General features: G+C 42.8%; 1 protein-coding gene and 1 non-coding gene across 2 annotated transcripts in view; one reads left to right on the top strand and one right to left on the bottom strand.

The window, feature by feature from the left end:
* Positions 1–20,931, bottom strand: part of LOC124606105 — a 236,930-nt gene that overhangs the window by 29,545 nt on the left and 186,454 nt on the right. The window contains exons 5-6 of the mRNA XM_047138070.1: positions 18,854–18,980; positions 3,267–3,410 (exon numbers count right to left, since the gene is read on the bottom strand). Coding sequence (XP_046994026.1) covers positions 3,267–3,410; positions 18,854–18,980 — 271 coding nt within the window. The remainder of the gene's footprint in view (positions 1–3,266; positions 3,411–18,853; positions 18,981–20,931) is intronic.
* Trnag-gcc lies at positions 6,420–6,490 on the top strand. The gene has a single exon. It is a non-coding gene; the product is annotated as a tRNA-Gly (tRNA).

The following is a 20,931-nucleotide window of genomic DNA, read 5'->3' as shown; positions in this document are numbered from 1 at the left end:
GGCGTATAGTGGGCATGCGGGAGGCCGGGTGGACTTACCGCCGAATTGCTCAACACGTGGGGCGTGAGGTCTCCACAGTACATCGATGTTGTCGCCAGTGGTCGGCGGAAGTTCACGTGCCCGTCGACCTGGGACCGGACCGCAGCGACGCACGGATGCACGCCAAGACCGTAGGATCCTACGCAGTGCTGTAGGGGACCGCACCGCCACTTCCCAGCAAATTAGGGACGCTGTTGCTCCTGGGGTATCGGCGAGGACCATTCGCAACCGTCTCCATGAAGCTGGGCTACGGTCCCGCACACCGTTAGGCCGTCTTCCGCTCACGCCCCAACATCGTGCAGCCCGCCTCCAGTGGTTTCGCGACAGGCGTGAATGGAGGGACGAATGGAGACGTGTCGTCTTCAGCGACGAGAGTCGCTTCTGCCTTGGTGCCAATGATGGTCGTATGCGTGTTTGGCGCCGTGCAGGTGAGCGCCACAATCAGGACTGCATACGACCGAGGCACACAGGGCCAACACCCGGCATCATGGTGTGGGGAGCGATCTCCTACACTGGCCGTACATCACTGGTGATCGTCGAGGGGACACTGAATAGTGCACGGTACATCCAAACCGTCATCGAACCCATCGTTCTACCATTCCTAGACCGGCAAGGGAACTTGCTGTTCCAACAGGACAATGCACGTCCGCATGTATCCCGTGCCACCCAACGTGCTCTAGAAGGTGTAAGTCAACTACCCTGGCCAGCAAGATCTCCGGATCTGTCCCCCATTGAGCATGTTTGGGACTGGATGAAGCGTCGTCTCACGCGGTCTGCACGTCCAGCACGAACGCTGGTCCATCTGAGGCGTCAGGTGGAAATGGCATGGCAAGCCGTTCCACAGGACTACATCCAGCATCTCTACGATCGTCTCCATGGGAAAATAGCAGCCTGCATTGCTGCGAAAGGTGGATATACACTGTACTAGTGCCGACATTGTGCATGCTCTGTTGCCTGTGTCTATGTGCCTGTGGTTCTGTCAGTGTGATCATGTGATGTATCTGACCCCAGGAATGTGTCAATAAAGTTTCCCCTTCCTGGGACAATGAATTCACGGTGTTCTTATTTCAATTTCCAGGAGTGTATTTTGTAAGGCCAATCTGCATAACTGTCAAACGCCAAAGGGTTTGTAATATAGACGCTTGAATCTACAGTTATGGCTTCTTACCTTTCCTATTACCGTATTTTATGAAAATCTTACTCCAGCATCATCCGATATCAGACGTATTTTTTTCTGTTTTTTTTTTGTACAAAATCAAAGCCTTTTCTGTTGGCTATCAGGTTTTCTAGTAAACGTTGATATGTTTACAGGATGCTTTTCAGAAGCAACAGAAAAGTGTTTCGAATATCCCAGTAACAGAGAATATAAACAATTATTAAATACTGCTCACAACCTCGGTCTCCTATTTGTACGCCGACGTCAGATTGTGCTATTGTCAGGGTTAACAACGCCATAAACTCACAACTTTATTCCCCGACGTTGTAACAGGAACCACATATTTTCTCCGGTGTTATACAGAGGTGTTGCGTGTTCATCACACGGGTACGTGCTCTTGCCACATGGCAGAGCTCTGAGCATCGACTTTGGAGATTATTACCGCAGAGAGAGAGCAGTCACATCCACTATATGCCACAACGTCGTTTGAAACCGCGAGCAAGGGCAGAGGCACTGCCACGTTCGGTGTGTCTAGGTCAGCACATGATACAGGGGATCGCTATTTGCCGCCTTGCTGGGTAGCAGCAAGCAGCTTGTCAAGTGCTTAATAATAATTTCTCTATCGATGACGGGCTGTTAGACTTGTTACAGGTAGAAGAGAAACACGCAAGTATTACGGAGATGCCTCGGGAACTCAAATACAAATCCCTGGAGGGAAGGTGACGCTCTTTTCGAGGAACTCTACTGAGAAAATTTACAGAACCGGCATTTGAAGCTGACTGCAGAACGATTCTACTGCCGCCAACGGACATTATGCATAACGATTACGAGGATAAGATACGAGAAATTGGAGCTAATACGGAGGTGCTGTATATACACAGTTGTTTCTTCCTCCATACGGTGGCTTGCGGAGTATGTATGTACACTATGTGTTCAAAAGTATCCGGACACCCCAAAAACATAGGTTCTTCATATTAGGTACATTGTGCTGCCACCTACTGCCAGGTACTCCATATCAGCGACCTCAGTAGTCATTAGAAATCCTCAGAGAGCAGAATGGGGAGCTCCGCGGAACTCACGGACTTCGAACGTTGTTCGGTGAATGGGTGTCACTTGTGTCATACATCTGTACGCAAGATTTTAATACTCCTAAACATCTCTAGGCCTACTGATTCCAATGTTTCTTTAAAGTCAGTTCCGCCATTAGACTGTTTTTTTATTTGCAATGTACATATACACGATCATGATTTCGGCTTTAAGTTGCCTTTATCAAGTGTTTTAATATTATACAGTGCCTAAGATGGCATACTGTCGTATTTAAAATATACTATTAGACACATTGCCTAAGGGTCAATATTTCTGGTAAAAGCCTACTGCTTTTTTATCACTGAGTATACCATCTTGAGTCAAGATCCCAAATCCTATATCATGTCCGGGACACTCTCTCCTCTATTTCGGGATCGTAAAAAACGTGCCTATCTTCTTTGAACTTTCTCCATGTACTTCGTTAATCCTACCTGGTAAGGATCGCAGATTGCGCAGCAGTACTCCAAAGGAGGACGGAAATGCGTAGGGTAAGCAGTCTCTTTAGTAGGTTTCTTACATTTTCTAAGTGTTTTGCCAATAAAACGAAGCCTTTGGTTTGCCTTCCCTCAACATTTTCTATCTGTTCTTTCCAATTTAAGTTGTTCGTAATTGTAATTCCCAGGTATTTAGTTGAATTTACGGCCTTTAGATTTCACTGATGTACTGTGTAACCGAAGTTTAAACGATACCACTTTTCATTGTTTAGGATCAATTGCGAATTTCTGCACCATAAAGATGTCTTTTCTAAATCGTTTTGCAGTTTGTTTTGATCTTCTGATCCCTTCTTATAAGGGGGGATCAAAATTAGTGATATGATAGACAAAATCTACGAGAAATACATGTAATCGGCTCGTATCTGAACGTTGCCAGTATCAGCGTTTGTGAAAACTTTTGCCAAAGATGTTCAGCGGCTAGAAACACAGTACTGTTCAAAAGGATAAATTTCGTGTTTATGTGCAGCACCCAGAGAGTTGTTTGTATTTACCTGGCAGTATGGCAAAGGTGATGATCATGTAGAAGACGCTGTTGGCGAAAACAGTGAGGAGGTTGCCGACGAAGAAGAGTGTGGCGCCAGTGAGTGCCACCTGCCGGCAGGAATACGTCTTGAGGGCGTAGTTCGCCAGCAGTCCTGCCAACACAGAAAAACACGTCATTAATGGAAGAGATCTGATGCGAAGCACAAATCCTAAGTTCTGGAATGTGATGCAATCCGCAGTGTCAGAACACTTTCTGTTGTTTTAGGACCCATAAATACCTTTTGTTAGAAAAAATTACAATGTTGTCAAAATCAATGAATTTGTTTGTAGGATTGCGTAAAATTTTTAAGAGATTGTGAAAATGTGAAATACGAAGTTAGAAATGTCAAAGTTAAATGGAAACGCTGGGTGGTTCCCATTTTCGGATAGGGATGCACATATTTTTGAGTGTATGAAACCACACGCACTAACAAACGTCACCTTGCTGCAGTTCTTTTAACAGGTGATTCAAAAGCGTATATTCTTATGGCATCCTGTATTAAGGTATTTTGAGAGCGAGTACATTTCTATTGCGGTAGTGAGCGAATTGAACTGAGACTGAGTTTTATGTTCATTAATACACGTGACAGAAGAAAGGCGTTTCACGGAATTTTATGCTCTGGTGTTAAACACAATGGATTATTAACGCTCTGCGAATTAGTAGGAAGGAAGCTTATTGAAGAGAGTTAAGATCTCTGTGTGAACTGGATGTAGAGCATACTGGTCAAAGATTCTCTCGGTATCTTGGCCACTAGCATACAAAAGAAAAACTTTACGACTGTGCGCCAGCATGTACCTGTTCCACGCATGTTCCACGTTGCGAGCGAAGAAAAAGTTGAACAGTTTCTAAAGTAGTACAACAAATTGTGATAATTCTGCTGCATCATTTCAAAAATTGTGTATGATCCTGGTACCAAAAGTCGTGGAGTTGCGATATGCAAACATACAGGCGGTGTTAGTGTATTGGCCAAGCTGTCATTTGTACTGTGGTAATTCATGTGAAAAGGTTTCCCAGGTGACTATGGTTGCACGATGGGAATTAACAGACTTTGAACGAGGAATGGCAGTTGGGGCTACATGCATGGCATATTTCATTTCGGAAATCGTTTGGGAATTCAGAACTTCGAGGTCCACAGTATCAAGAGAGTGCCGAGAATACCACGTTTCAGGCATTATATCTCCCCTTGGGAAACGCACTGGCCGACGGCCTTCACTTAACGATCAAGAGCAGCTGCGTTTTGCGTAGAGTTTTCAGTGCTAAGAGACAAGCACCATGCGCGAAACAAGCGCATAAGTCAATGTGGGATGTACGACGAACGTATCTGTTAGGACAGTGCGGCGAAATTTGGCGTTAATGGGCTATGGCAGCAGACGACCGACGCGAGTGCCTTTGTCAACAGGGCGACATAGCCTGCAGCGCCGCTAGTGGTGTCGTGACCATACCAGTTGGACAACTGTAACACGGTGTCAAATGAGTCACGATTTCAGTTGGTTAGAGCAGATGTCAGGGTTCGAGTGTGCCGCAGACCCTACGAAGCCGTGGACCCAATTTGTCAACAAGGCACTGTGCAGGGTGATGGTGTCTCCATAATGGTGTGGGCTGTGGAATGGACTGGGTCCTCTGGTTTACCTGAACTGACCACTACCTGGAAATGGTTATGTTCCACTACTTGCAGAGCATTTGCATCACTTCATGGTCCCAAATATCGATGGAATTTTTACGGATGACAATGCTCCATGTCACTAGGCCACATTTGTTTGCGATTCTTTTGAAGGGAATTCTGAACAACTCGAGGAATGATACGGCCACCCAGATGGCCCTATATGAATCCCATCGGACGTTAGGGAACACAATCGAGAGGTAAAGTTCGTACACAAAATCCTGGAGCGCAACTCTTTCGCAATTACGGGCAGCTACAGAGAAAGCATGGCTCACTATATATTTAGGGGACTTCCAACGACTTGTTGAGTCCAAGTCACACCGAGTTTTTGCACTACGCCAGGCAAAAGGAGGTCTGACACGATATTGGGATGTATCCCATGATGTTTGACGTCTCAGTGTACAGTGACGTTCGGTGAGGCAGATGTTGAGCACCGCCACTCTTGATACGGAATTCAGTCGGCTAGCGGGTCTCGCCTGCAGCAAATTCACCTCGCGGACTCTCCATTATGTGTCACCTATGGAGTGTCGGATACAGATGATCACCGCCTTGTCTGCGGATCAGCGAGGACTTTTTGATATTTGGTGCGCCAGATGTTGGCTTTCTTCATACTCGTGACTCCGACCTGATAACTGCATAGTCGCTCCTCTTTCCGAATGAAGTGTAATTTTCGAGAGCTAAAACGAATTCTGTGACACGAATACGCGACCGCACCATCCACTATTTGTTCGGTGACTGTGGGAAGACAGTTCTCGATATTTTGCGGTACTTAAACCGAACGACACTGTGCGATGGTCCTGAACTCTAAATACCAACAGCATTTCTCAAATTTTCTCGGGATCGCGTTCAATGACCCTCCTCGCAGCTGCTATTATCCATGACAGGAGAAGTTGAAATACGAATTCTTTTTGTTAGGACTGAACTATTAACAGCGACCTCGCTGTTACGAGAAAACGTGCATTGTTAATCCCGCAGCGAATAGCGCCATAGAGCATGTTGTAACGAGGCAGTCTCTTTTGTTTTCTTCCTGGTTGGTAGTCGACGAGGAGCGACTTTCATTTATCTTCCCCTTGGTATTATGGGACATTCCTTAGCACGGACTTTTGCAAGACGATAGTGATGGTACAAAAGAAAATCCTGTGAAGTGCAGCTATGTATACCGACCTGCGTTCCTATCGGTATTGGTCCCACGTCAATGGTTTGGCTGTGTAGTTTGATGGTTCTTTGCAGACATAACATTGACAACGTTACTTGCAAAATAAATGGTCATTTTCACACTTCATGTGCGTTAACAGAAGGTGAGTTTTGACAAAAAAAAAAAAAAAAATCTTAAAAGCCCCGCCAGCAATACGGTTGGCGCAGAGAAAGCTGCGCCCGTCTCGTCGAGTATGACTCAGCGCAACGCCTACACAAGAGACGTAGCTTTACATCATTTTATCTAAGGAGTTATCTTTCCGTGAAGCATCGGTGGTTCAGTGGTAGAATGCTCGCCTGCCACGCGGGCGGCCCGGGTTCGATTCCCGGCCGATGCATCTTTTTTTTTTCCTTTTCTTAGTAGCTAGGGAATTTCCGCCTACTCCTTTCACAGTTGGTTACGAACAAATCTAACAGATTATACTAATATTGAATTTTAAGTGCAACACAACTGAGATAACGAATTCATTTTCTATTTCTCGAAAACACAATGCTAGAGGTAATAAGTTAGTATCAGTTCTCAACCGCTTCTAGGCTCTCTTGATGCAGTTTCCAGAATGACTGCCGTTCTCTTGAAACCTTCTCAGAAAAAGAGGAGGACTCTCCAATTCTGTCACAGATTGGTGCTGATAGTGACTTGTTTTACTGGGATTCATTTTAGTAATCGACTAATCCTGCTTGCTGTGCGTGGAGTACAATGCCAGTTTCTGGTTGCCTATCTAACGGGATGCACGGGCAACAAAAATTCTATTTTCAGTATTTCGTATAATTATTGACCGAATTTAAAATGCTGTCCTAATCTATTCATTAAGAGGTATAATCTTATGTTAAAGGTTTTAAGACAAGTGTTACAGTTAGAAACCGCATACATGTCTTGAGGGAACGTAGTCCACAGCGCGCAAACACGCAGACTTTTATTCATCCAGTATTTGCGAATGAGATCACTTACAAATGACTTCCAGCAAACTTTATACACAATTTCAAACCTTTTCCAAACTTTCTATCGCCAACGCCAACCACAAAATTATGAAAGGGAAGTAGTATATCGTTCACTACCTTTTCGATGTTCATGCAGTAAAACTTTGCCATCAGGCACGACTTTATAGTTTTTTCCTTCTTTAGCATTAAATCTATTAGCATTATATTTTGCTGACACTATCCATACACATCACTGAATGTACCTGCAAGATTCTACAACATATAGTTCAGGAAATATGACGTCATAAACATTATGAAGCGTTAAAAGCTAGCTTTTGCTTAAAACGGAGTGCGAATCGTCTGGACTTTACTTACACAGTGTTTGATAATGAGAGCACTTAGCGTTTTCAAACAAAATTAACGGCTAATATTTAAGACATTGTTTTTTAAAGTAATCAGATGTCTGAAGATGTTTTATACATTGGAGTCAGATTCTTTACAGAATCGGGGTTTACTGGTTGCATGTCTACTTACTAGTATCTGACCATATTGTAGACAGCAACGTCATCAGATGTTCCTCGGTGTGTCCGGGTCTTTAAATAGACGTTTTCCACTTATCTTCATAATAATAACGATTTGCTTCGATTCAGCTTGATCAAGAGAGTAAGCCTGGTTGTAAACGCCCCTGAATCACGCAACATGGTAGCCATAGCGGTTATTCTAAGCAAACTGAAAGAGTGAAATAAAGCGAAAACTTAATAATAAATTACGTCTACCGTCTATATAGCATTCTTATTGTGCCATTCTACATTTCGAAGTCACAGCTGCAAACCAAAGTTTACGTAAAGTTACTGTTGTCTGTGATACGGCTTTTGAGGCATTGTTTAGATTGGAAGATTTGTAACAACATACAGTTGACCCACTGTAAATAAAATTTTCTTAATGAAGTTCTTCAGTTGTTTAAGTGCGGTTTTAAACAGAAAGGAAATTAATTTCAACAAGTGATTTATCTAAACCCGAAAACTGTCGTTTTGTTAGTATTAAGGATAAATTAATTATAACGAAATTCTGAAGCTTCTACAAAACGAATTCAGGTTTAGCATTCTCTCTGAAATTAAACTGAAGCGATTTCCTGCATGGAAGGACACGGCTGCAGTGAGAAAGCAGGAAAGGAAAAAAAAAAAAAAAAAGAAACAGAGATTCTGATGACACAAACCGATTTTAGTTTCACTGTGGAGGACGCAAAACTGAAGTAGGAGCAGAGATCAGAGTGCCGTCAACGTCTTCGTCACTAGAGACTGGGAACGAGATCGAGTTCGATAGTGACAGCTATGGACATCGGCAGAAATGGAGGTAACGAGCATTTTAACCGGAGCGCCAAGATTACCGAATTCGTTTGCTGAAACATGAACTCAGAAATGAAAAAAAAGGAATAAAATAGATAGAAGGACTTAATGCTACAAAAATATGTTAATCCAGGCTAACGCAGGACTCGAATTCAACATCGTAATAAATGTTACTTCCCCTGTAAGGATTTGCTGTTGGCAGAATATGAATACTAACCTGTAACACAGAAAACTACAAGCAAAATTCATGAACGTTTAGAAGAGTCTTGCGAGTCGTTAAACCGAGGTCTTTTGGTGGTAGACATAGAATTTTCGCCTTCTTAATGTTTATAGCGACGAAATTATTTTTACTTTTCATTTTTCTTTAAACCTCTTATATAAAAGACTTAACAGGTTTTCCGTATGTTTATAATACAAAAAACTGAAAAGAGTACCTTCTACAACAATAAAAATATTGATAAACGTATGAAATTAAAAATGAACTCTTTGAAATTTAAAATAGACTGAGAACATTTGTGGATGCTTAGCTCTCTGACAGCTTTTCGGATCTCATTAGAATCAGCTTGAAGCTATCTACCACGGAAACATCCTTCCACATACCGTTAATGGTCTGCAGAGCTTCGCGCTAATGAGTGTCGAAAGTTGCAATGCTAACGGAAGCAGTTAGAGACGAGGACCCACGTCGCGGAACGTGCAGTTCACCGCCTTGGACCGCAGATACCAAGAAACCAACACTAGCTTATTGTCTTTGTCTGTATATTCACTAATGGGTACATGGGTACACATTGCTTTCTGCTTTATCTTAATCCAGTTTCTGGAGACGTACATTAACATGTACCTGAATTCAAGGTAACTGCTATGTTGAAGACGTGGCGGATCTGTCGGCAGGGGACACAGGTTTTAAAACCTAATAGAGTAAGGTGGGGTAAAGTGCCCAGTCTAAAGGAAACTGAATTTTCACCAAACCATGGCTATTAATAGAAACTTTCCGTTGACACATTTTGAATATACGTATCATAAGGTTTCACATCAAATGTTTTTAAGTGAAAAAGAAAGTAATATATAGGAACTTTATGCATTTTTCTGAAAGCTTACAGACCGGCCGCGATGGCCGAGCGGTTCTAGGCGCTACAGTCTGGAACTGCGCGACCGCTACGGTCGCAGGTTCGAATCCTGCCTCGGGCATGGATGCGTGTGATGTCCTTAGGTTAGTTAGGTTTAAGTAGTTCTACGTTCTAGGGAACTGATGACCTCAGCAGTTAAGTCCCATAGTGCTCAGAGCCATTTGAACCATTCGAAGGCTTACATAGTGCCTATTTTTGTCCACTCTAAGAAGGTAACGAGGCCAGGAACTGGTCACTTTGCGTATTGGATAATAGTATATAAAAGATATTGTATGATAATATGTAAATGATATGGTATTTTGTTTCTTTCTGCCACGTGGAATGCTAATCTCCGTAGGTCATCCACTGTAAATCCATAAAATCGCTTTTCCATTTCAGAAATATAACTAAGTATTTCTTGCTCTTGTTCTTCATTGAACACAATCCTTGAACTTCCTACAACTTATTTACTTCCTACTGTATCTCTGTCTTTTCTTAGAACGCTTCTTTTCAGCGTTTTACGTGAACATTAAATTGCTTTGCTGCTGTAGGAAAAGGCATTCTTATGATACTTCATCACCTCAGTCACATTTTCCAGCGTAACAGGATGCCGTGTTTGTTAATCTGATTTCCGGACACTTTTTAAAGGCATCTTGATGCCCTGGTATCTAAAACAATACCAAGCGGCTTCAGTAGACCCTGTCCAAATGGATTTTTGTACTAGGCTAAAACAGAACAGAGACGGTTTTCCATAACATTATTTGATTAATTAATTCGAAATCATTTCAAAGGGATAGAATAGCGAATGATAGCTTTGTACTCGTGTATAAAATGATTCAGAAGTCAATCCGTAGTATTACGCGTGACATATGAAAGTAACTAACTCTTAGTGGTGTAAGTAGTTTAAAAATGGATAGTTGGGAAAAGTGGTCAGCTTTGCCACATTTCCGTACGAGTAGTGTGGCCACTTTTCATGACAGGTGCCATGTTAGCACACAGATGAAGCTATCAAACCAAAAGAAGCAATAGGGAACTACTTATACATCTGTAAGTCAGAAGGTGTTAACACTAGATAATACTGGAAACACGTATTACTTTGCGTATATGTGAGGCAACACAAATAACACCAATAACTTATCTTACCTCAGAAAATTGCAAATTATAAAAGCTCTTACCAAAGAATAATTGAATAAGCTTCCTCTGTGAAACTCACTGACAACTCTGATGGGGTACATTAGAACTAGTTTTACAACTCTTTGGCGGACAGGAGCAGCGTTTCGAGCAAAATATATGCAAAGGTCACTTTGCGTTACCCTTCCACTTCCACTAGGTACGGGTACAAGTGATTTGACCAAACAACCATGAAGTGTTTGGCAGCGGCTACGTCTCAATGTACCAGTTTTTAGGGTTTCTTTCCGTTCCATTCACGTACGGAACGCGGGACGAGTGATTGTTTGAATGGCTCTATGAGTGCTGTAATTTTTTTAAGTCTTGTCCTCATTGTCTCTATGTAAGCGAAATGTAGGGGGTTGCAGCGTATTCCTAGAGTCATCAATTGAAGCTGGTTCTTGAAACTTTGTTAGTAGATTTTCTCGGGACAGTTCACGTCTATCTTCAAGAGTCTGCCAATTCAGTTTCTTTAGCATCTCTGTGACACTCTTCCACGGGTCTAAGAAACCTGTGACAATTCGTACTGCCCTTTCTCTATACGTTCAATATCCCCTGTTAGTCACATGTGTTACGGGTCCCACACTCATGAGCAATATTTTAGAATGGATCGTATGAGTGATTTGTAAGCGATCTCCTTTGTAGACTGATTTCACTTCCCCAGTATTCTGTCAATAAAGCGAAGTTGAGCACCCTTACCCACGGCTGAACCTATGAGATTATTCCACTTTATATCCCTACAATATGTTACACCCGCGTATTTGTATGAGTTGGCCGATTCCAACAGCGACTCATTGATATTAAAGTCATAGGATACTTCGTGTTTTCGTTTTGTGAAGTGCGCAGTTTTACATTTCTGAACATTTAAGGAAAGTTTCCAATCTTTGCATCACTTTGGAAGCCTATCAACATCTGATGGAATATTTATGCAGCTCTTTCAGACAGTTCTTCGTTACGGACAACTGCATCATTTGCAAGAAGTTTGAGTGTACTATTTACATTGTCAGCAAGGTCATTAATATACAAATGACATTAAGGATCTCTACACACTTCCCTGGGACCCACCCAAAATTACTTTCACATCTGACGATGACACTCCATCCAAGATAACATGCTGCGCCCTCCCTACGAAAAAGTCCTCAATCCTGTCAAAAAATTCGCTTGATGCGCAATATGACAATTAGCTTAGGTGAGGCACTGAGTTAAATACTTTTCGGAAATCAAGAAATGTTGCATCTACCTGACTGCCTTGATCCAAGGCTTTCAGTACGTCATGTAAGAAAACTGTGAGTTGAGTTTCACACGATCTATGATTTCGGAATCCATGCTAACTGAGATGGAGGAGGTCACTCTGTTCAAGATATCTCATTATGTTTGAGCTCAAAATGTTTTAATATTCTGCAACAATTACAGAATAAGGCAGGATATTCCGCTCCAGGTGCTAAACTGCTGACTGCCGGGAATGGCAAGTTGTTCTGCTTACATGCACAAAGCAGCAGGTGGGTTGTAATCACACACAACCTAGAAGGCCAATCACGCAGTGCACGGAAGATCCAATACACAGCGGGGCCGTTGTTGAACCATGGGACCTCCAGCAATAGTGCACGTTTGGTGTTTACACCCATTTACATGTGATTAAAAGAGATGGGATGTCTCGTGAACGTGATTTACCTAAATCTGTGGCAAGAGGAATCATTCGTTGAAAAAAAAAAAAAAACTGTTGAGCCACTGCATGAGACAGCAGGTACCATCAAAATGTTTCAAAACGTTATTTCATAACGGTGCACTCGATTTAAAACGAGAGCGGTTCGAAGTAGGTCTCGTTAAGGGTTTAGTGAACGGCTTTAGCCAGAGCCGACACAAACTTACCGCTCTTACCACGTCGCATTAGGCGACAGAGTGCTGCGAATCTATACTGAGACACTAACTAGCTCCACCCATCACCTACAGGTCAAGGCCAACAGAAAATACCCTTTAATTTTTCCAAGCCTGTTCTTTTGCCGGTGGTTCTGCGAGAGATAGATAGCGACAGCTCGATGAGTCATTCAAGCTCCGAAAGCCGTATTAGAGGACAGGTGCATAGTCTGTTTGTGAGCTGCTCTACAGGTGGAATAAGTGCTCTCTCGTCTTGCGTCATACATTAAAAAATTTCAGAACGCCTACATTATTATATTTCACGATACTATACAGTAAGTCAATGTGTACGCTGTACATACGATAAGATATACGTGAGAGGATCGGAAAATAATCTACAATAATTTTTTCTCCACTGGTATTGCAGCTGGAATGTTGAAATTTCACGACGATATAGTTTGAAGTTTGCCCTACAGAGGGTAATTTGGTTTTATAAGGAGCTTTGGCGAGAGAAGCCTGAACTATGAAACAAACACGGCAATTTGAGAAGAGCAGGGAAGTGTAGTTCGAAATTTGTGGGCCAAAGGGCATAAACTGAGTGAAATTCATAAGAACATTAATGGCATGTATGGGGACAACTGGATAGGCGGTAGCAATGTTTCCAGGTGGTGTGCATTCTTCCAAGAGGACCGTGTGAATCTTAGCGATTAGCCACGTTCCAGACAACCGGCAACAGTTGCAACCCCGAAGAAGGTGTGAGCCATTCAGGTAGCAATTCTGAACGACTGGCCGGTGCAACTGCGAATTTTATCGCAGCAGTTCAACATTTCCTGCGGTGCAGTGTACGGTATTGTTCATGATACGTCGAAATTTAGTGAAGTTAGTGCTCGCTGGGTGCCTATGAACCTGACAGACAACCACAAGGGCCAGTGAATGATGATAAGCCTGAATCAGTTAGCGCTTTACGCCACAGAAGGGCATGACTTACTGAAAGGAATCGTCACTGGTGATGAGTCGTGAGCGTACCACCACTCGCCCGAAACCAAGCAGGGCTCTATGGAATGGAAACATCCTGGTTACCCGGAGTGACTCAGTCTGCTGGGAAAGTGTTTGTGACTATGTTTTGGGATAAGCATGGTGTGTTGTTGGTGGACTTTGCTGAACATGGGGCCACTGTGAATGCTGCAGCCTAGGTTAAAACATTGGTTAAGTTGCGTCGTCCCCACCGTGACAAAAACCACACGATTAATGCTGACGGTGTCAAACCTCTGCATGAAAATGCTCACCAAAATGTTGCTACTCCTGTTCGTGAGAAAATCGACACATTTGGGTTGGAGGTGCCCCAGCATCCACCGTACAGTCGGACTTTCATCTGTTTGGTCCCACGAAGAAATTCCTGATCGGCCAACGCTTTGAGGCAGATGCGGAACTGAAAGCAGCAGTCCGCAGATGGCTATATTCCAACCAAACGGACTTCAACAATCAGAGCATACTGAAACTGGTAGCATGATTAGAGAAATATGTTGAGTACGTTGGTTCAAAAAATGGCTCTGACCACTATGGGACTTAACATCTTAGGTCATCAGTCCCCTAGAACTTAGAACTACTTAAACGTAACTAACCTAAGGACATCACACACATCCATGCCCGAGGCAGGATTCGAACCTGCGACCGTAGCAGTCCCGCGGTTCCAGACTGCAGCGCCTAGAACCACACGGCCACCGAGGCCAGCAGAACGTTGGTGACTATATGAAAAAGTAGGTAAAAGATATAAGATTAGTTGTGATTTTTTTGTTTTGTTTTGATACTTATTTAACTCTTTGGTAATGAAAATCTTGTGAGTTTCCTTCCGATCTTCCCTCGTATGCTTCGTATGTGTGAAAAATCAGCAATTTATCGATTAAGAACGTGACCTTTACACTGGTTTGATCTGTTTTGTTCACTTTTCGGCTGTGTAGATAATCATTGAACAGTCGGTGCATTATGCTACGGTTTGCACCCACCAAAATAAAGAATTGGTTCAAATGGCTCTGAGCACTATGGGACTTAACATCTGTGGTCATCAGTCCCCTAGAACGTAGAACTACTTAAACCTAACTAACCTAAGGACATCACACACATCCATGCCCGAGGCAGGATTCGAGCCTGCGACCGTAGCAGTCGCGCGGTTCCGGACTGAGCGCCTAGAACCGCTAGACCACAGCGGCCGGCAAAATAAAGAATTCATTTTATTGTAAATCGTTGGTAAAATGTTCGAATAGTTTCAGTGACGCATCACCGTTCTGTGTTCGGGCTGTCATCTAGTGACACGAGATCATTTCTAAATCGTTCATGCCTCTCCCTAGCACGAGACTCTTAGGTGTGTTCCTCGCCGAAAGGAATTATCCTGCACCCCGTTGCTTTGAATCGTACTGACCTTACGGAGACTGCAGCGTTCTCACACTGCATAATCCCTAGCGGATAAAGTGTGTTACAACATCCGCTGAACACGTCGGAATCAAAAGCTTAAAACCCAAAGCACTATTTACCGCAACAATCATAACGTAAAATTAATCTCTTTATGCTTTTTACGCTACATAAATCGTTCAGTTGGGAGCCTGTCAGGCAGAGGCCAGGATTATTAATAGCGGCTGTTCGCGTATTCATTAGCATTTCAATGAATCGACATTTAAGAAGTCGCGTCCACTTTTCTGGTTCATACTGGATTGCACATGCGGATGCGATAATACGGGCGCGTTGGCCCGTACAATTTTACTGCGCAGCAAAATCCGATATTAATCTTTGTAAAGCATTAAACTGCTGATAAAAGGTCGCTCTATCTTGACAACAGAGGGGCGTTTTCCGAGAAAACACTGAGACTCAATATCTTTACTCAACTGCCGCTAACGACACGAAGTTCACACTACAAGGATGCGGTGATATAGTCAACTCCTCCATGTTTATTTTAATTGCTTCACGATTGAATAATTTCAAAACTTTTATAGCTGTAGTATCACTACAAAGCCACCTGATTTTAATGAGGAAACAGGAATTTCAGCCTTTTTTCAATTCTGTTGATAATTAAATTTATTTAAATGGTTTTCGGATGAACTCACATAAAAATGAACTAACGTAAGGCCGGAAACGGAACATTTAATCTCAATAGCAATCGAGTTTTATAATGTGTAACTAACAATAGGAAGCATGGGAGTTGGAACACGATAGTACATACTAATCATTTTTTAGTCTAAAGAAACTGTGTTTTGAAAAGTAGCCCCTTACTTCACGCACTACCGACCACAGCTGAAGCTTGATTGAACACCTATACTAACGGAAAGATATAACCACTCTTTGACTATATGGTATGCTTTATTACACGATCCAGATTTCAGCCTTAGACTATTATCAAGTGCTACAATTATGGTTAGTTGGTTGATTTGGGGGGAAGGGACGAAACAGCGAGGTCATCAGAGTTATAATTATCAAAAATCGTCTGAATTGTGTGTAAAATACTTGGTTATTCTAAATGATGGACTCATTTTCAAAACTTCGTATTTATTCAAGTACAACTCCAAAATGAACAAGCTTTATACCAGTGAAAAGAGGAAGATTCAAAGTGTTTTTCATAAAGTTTGATATCAATTTAATAAATTTATTAATTTGTAATTAATTAGTTTTTGATAATTGTTTAATAATTAGAAATGTGATAAATGTTATAATGTTCAATGTGGCCTCCGTTGGCTGCACGGCAAACATCGACGTGGTAGCCAAACTCGTCCCACCCACGCGAAAGTGTATCTGCTGTTACTGAGTGCACGGCAGCACTGATCCGTTTCCGCAGATCGTTCAGAGTGGTTGGTAGACGTGTGACGTAAACAGCTTCCTTCACATAGCCAAACTGATATCAAACATTGTAAAAAAAAAATAAATAAATAAACTCTGAAACATTCTCTTTTCATCAGTGTAAAGCTTATTCATTTTGAATTTGTGCTTGAATACATACGAATTTTTGAAAATGGATCTATCTTTTAGAATAACGCTGTATATACCTTCGGTTGTATAAACTTGATGTTTCGAAAGTAAAAGTGAGAAGATTTTTGTAATATGTCAATTGGCTGGTGATTTGCTTGACTTGTTAACATGATAAAGCTGCGTAATAAAATAAATGACCACATCACAGGTTTGAGCTTCGTTTCAGTGTGTATAAGCAGCAATCAACATAAAAATAAGTAAAGTAATCGTCAAAGACCGAAACAGAGACATCATAGTCTGCACCATGTAATATACGGTGCGCCAGGGAACCAGGTAGTGGAACCGATATACCATGGATTGCATGGTGCAGAAACATCAAGCTTATATAACCGAAGATATAGCTTTGAATATTTATACCATTTGTTAACACTTGATAATGGCTTAACGCTGAAATCTAAATCGTGTAATAAAGCATAGCCTTCAGTCAAATGGCGGTTATATCTCTCCGTAAGTTCTATATGACTGTGGTTCCATATGAAGGAAAATTCATCACCTTTGTAATAATTCGTTTGCCAAACAAACTCACTGCCATTCATACAGATCTTCTTGAAACTTATTTTTCATTTTCTTCGGCCTAATCTTTGATGAAGAACGACCGAACAAATAAAATGATGGAATGGGTTGCATAAGAGTTTTCCAAGACATTTCCGAAGCAGGTGAGCTACACTCAATCAAGAACTAGAAACGAAACGCAAGTGCAACATTTTTGCCGCGAGAATATTGCTGTTTAGCATACCACTAAATATAGATTTCAATGTGTCGATTTACTTGAAGAGAAATCTCTTTCTGGTCAAAAAGAATAATACTTCTCAATACCTTAACTTAGTTTTGTGTTTCAGGGCGCTAAACTGCGAGATTATCAGTTCCCTTCAGTGTCACCAGCATACTTCAACTGAAATGTCCACATCGCTACTCACGCTATCTCTGTCACAACGTGCTGCTTAATATGAACTCCACACCGTCTCCGACGATGTAACACACTACACTACGTTTGAAACAGCAGTCAACATAAGAATGGATTTTGTTCGCAGTGACTTGAGATGAGCCCATTTTTACAGTCACGTGGATTCGGTTTCAGCGCTTAATAATTACAGAATTCTCGGAATAATTTTAATGAATTAAGAATGGGAACTAATTTTATGGTGATTAGAGGAGAAGTCGATCCTATTTCACAAAACGTTTAGAATCTTAAGTACAGGGTATTACACCCGTTAGGCTTTTAACATAGCGAGATCACGAGAAACAAGCAATATAAATCCTATATCCCACATGTGTAAAGCTACTTTGACGAAAGTTACTCAATGCTTGCTCGTCGTTATCCGAAATAAACGAAGACACTATTCAATTATTCAAATAATATGCGGTGGATGACGGAGGGTACCTTGTACAACGGTTCGTTATTACCTTTCCTGTAAATGGAGCGAAGCGGAAGTAACTGTCTCGTGCTTCCGCACGAGCCCCGATTTTTCTTAGATTGTCTTTACAGTGTTTACACTAGACGTACGAGTATGTTGATGGCAGAATCGCTCTGCAGCTTGTCACAAATATCATCTAATGTTGCTCAACAGCTGCTCGTGAGAAAAACGGCTGCTTTCCTCATACTCCCACCTAAGTTGACGTAACATTTTCATGCAACTCGTTGATCGAATCTACCAGGTAACAAATCTAGTAGCATGTTACAGAGCTGGTTTGATGCTTTCCATTAATTCGTCCTGGTGGGGATTCCAAACATTCGAACAGTACTCAATAATGGGGCGCACAAGAGTTCTCTACGCGAACTTCTTTGTACACGAGCCACATTTTCCTTGAAAACTACCAATAAACTGAAGCTGACCATTCGCGGTCCCTGCAGCCAACATTAAGTCCGCGTTCCAATTCATGTCGCTTTGCAAAGTTGAGCCTGGGTATTTAGTTGATATGGCCGTGTGAAGTAGCAGATCAGTAATACTGTATTCGGACAGTATAGAATTGTTTTTTCTTATTCAACTGCATTAGTTTACATTTTTCCATCTTTAGAGCAAGCTACAGTTCATTGCCCAAACAGAAATTCTGTGTAAGTCATTCTGTGCGCTACAGTCACTTAAAGGCAGCATTGTACCATTCAATACTACAGTGTCATCAGCAAGTGGTTACAGATTGGTACTCACCCTGTCCCTCAGATTGTTTCATACCTACAAATGGTACTATGTAATATTAAAACAAAGTGGACGAACAAATACGTGAAGGTTTAACGTAGCTGATAAAGACGAAGCTCGAAATGTTGACAGCACTGCCGGGGGACTTCCAGACAGGAGGGTCTTACCTGTGAACGAATGCAGCGCCATGTTGACACTGGTGATGAGCGTCACGCCGCGGGTGCCTTCGCCGAGGCTCTCCAGAAAGTCGCCGAAGATGAGGCCGAAGCACATCTGAGGGCCCAGGGCCACGATCTGCAGAATTATCACAAAACAGGAGTCCCATTAGATCTTGCAGTCGCATATAAATTTCTTCAGCATGTTTGATAGGCAATCCTCCGTACTAAAAGAACTTATCTCTTCTGGCACCGTACGATCCAGAGATACGTATGGGCCTACAGTGATAAGCCAAAACATTATGACCACTGACCAACGAGACGCTGGGTGCCGCTTGGTGGCGTTGCGGGCACGTGACGCGGTAACAAAAGTATGTAAGTGGAGCAGACATGGACGGGTGTTGCCCGAGCGAAGATATGTGCTGCAAATGGGGAAATCCATTGAGATAAGCGACTTTGAAAAAGGGCAGATTATTATAACGCTCTGTCTATGAACGAGTATCTCGAAAACGGCACATCTGGTCGAATGTTCACGAGCTACTGTCTTGAGTATCAACAGAAAGAGGTAGAAGGACACTGAAACTACTTCTAGGTGCTAAATGGTTGGACGTCCACTACTCTTCACACAACGTGGGGTTCGGAGGCTTGTCTACTCCGTAAAGTAGGATAGATGATCTGTGGCATCTCTGCCGAAAGAGCACAATGCTTGTGTACGTACACGTGTTTCGAAGTTCACCATTCATCGTACAGTGTTGAACATGGCGCTCCGCAGCCGACCACCGCTACGTGTCCACATGTTGATACAACGACGTCGTCAATTACGATTGCAGTGAGCACGGGACCATCGGGAATCGACCGTCGATCAATGAAACGCGTCGGCTCTTCGGGCGAATCTCATTTTTGCTACACTAGCTCGATGGTCGTCTCCACAAACGCCTTCATCGAGGTGAACGGTGGCTCGAAAAGTGCAGCGAGCCACGCACGCAGGCTGGTCGGAGTAACATTATGCTTCGGACGACATTCTCCTGCGCTTGTATGGGACCTGTGGTAGTAATCGAAGGCACGCTGAGAGCTGCGAATTACCTGCATCCCTTCCTGCTTGATGTCTTCCCCGATGGCGATGTCATCTTTCAGCAGTATTTTTCCGTGCATCGGTGACCAAATTCGCCTGACGTAAATCCTATGGAACCATCTGGGCGTCATCACCGCCCAGCGGCCCGTTATTTACGCGAATTACATGACAGTGCCTAGACATCTAGTGCCGCATACCTCCACAAATCTAGCAACAAACAGTCGGATCCCTGATATGCAGAATCAGTAGTGTATTTCGATCCAAAGATGGACAAATAAGCTATTAAACTGTTAGTAATAGTGTTTTGGCCCGTTATTGTAAGTTCAGTTAAAATGTGTGCTTGTTTGTGAAGCTTGTACACAAAGGGTTCAGTGTACATTTTGGAGGGGTGCACACTGGGCCAGATGCTTGAGATGTCAGATCATACATATTATGGAATTCAGTAACATCCAGCGAGCGAGGTGGCGCAGTGGTTAGCACACTGGACTAGCATTCGGGAGGACGACGGTTCAATCCCACGTTCGGTCATCCTGATTTAGGTTTTCCCCGACTTCCCCAAATCGCTCCAGGGAAATTTCGGGGTGGTTCCTTTGACAGGGCACGGCCGACTTCCTTCCCTGCCCTTCCCTAATCCGATGAGACCGATGACATCGCTGTTTGGTCTCTCCCCCAAACAATCCAATCCAATCCAATCCAGTAGCATCTGAGAGCCCTTCAGGGACACTACAGCAGCACAGTTTGTCAGAAAGCTATCTGTGGCAAATTCCTCCTATGAGGACAACGTAAGCACTCTAACAACCAGAGATCAGCGGGAAAAATAACGCTTAAGCGTCCTTTGAAGGTGATCCATCAGATTCAAACAGTGATACAGCATATCGGTAACAAAGTATCAAAGTACTCTAGCATGGCACCGCGGAAAATGACAGAGAATATCGGGCTGGGCAGTGGATAGGAGTGGCCAAATCGCATCTTGTGTCCCTACCAACTGCACGGATGCCTCAGCGCAAGTGCTACTTCA

The sequence above is a fragment of the Schistocerca americana genome, chromosome 3 (assembly GCF_021461395.2).
Source record: "Schistocerca americana isolate TAMUIC-IGC-003095 chromosome 3, iqSchAmer2.1, whole genome shotgun sequence".
In the NCBI taxonomy this organism is placed as follows: domain Eukaryota; kingdom Metazoa; phylum Arthropoda; class Insecta; order Orthoptera; family Acrididae; genus Schistocerca; species Schistocerca americana.
The sequence above is the reverse complement of the archived record's forward strand: the minus strand, read 5'-3'. Positions and strand labels throughout refer to the sequence as shown.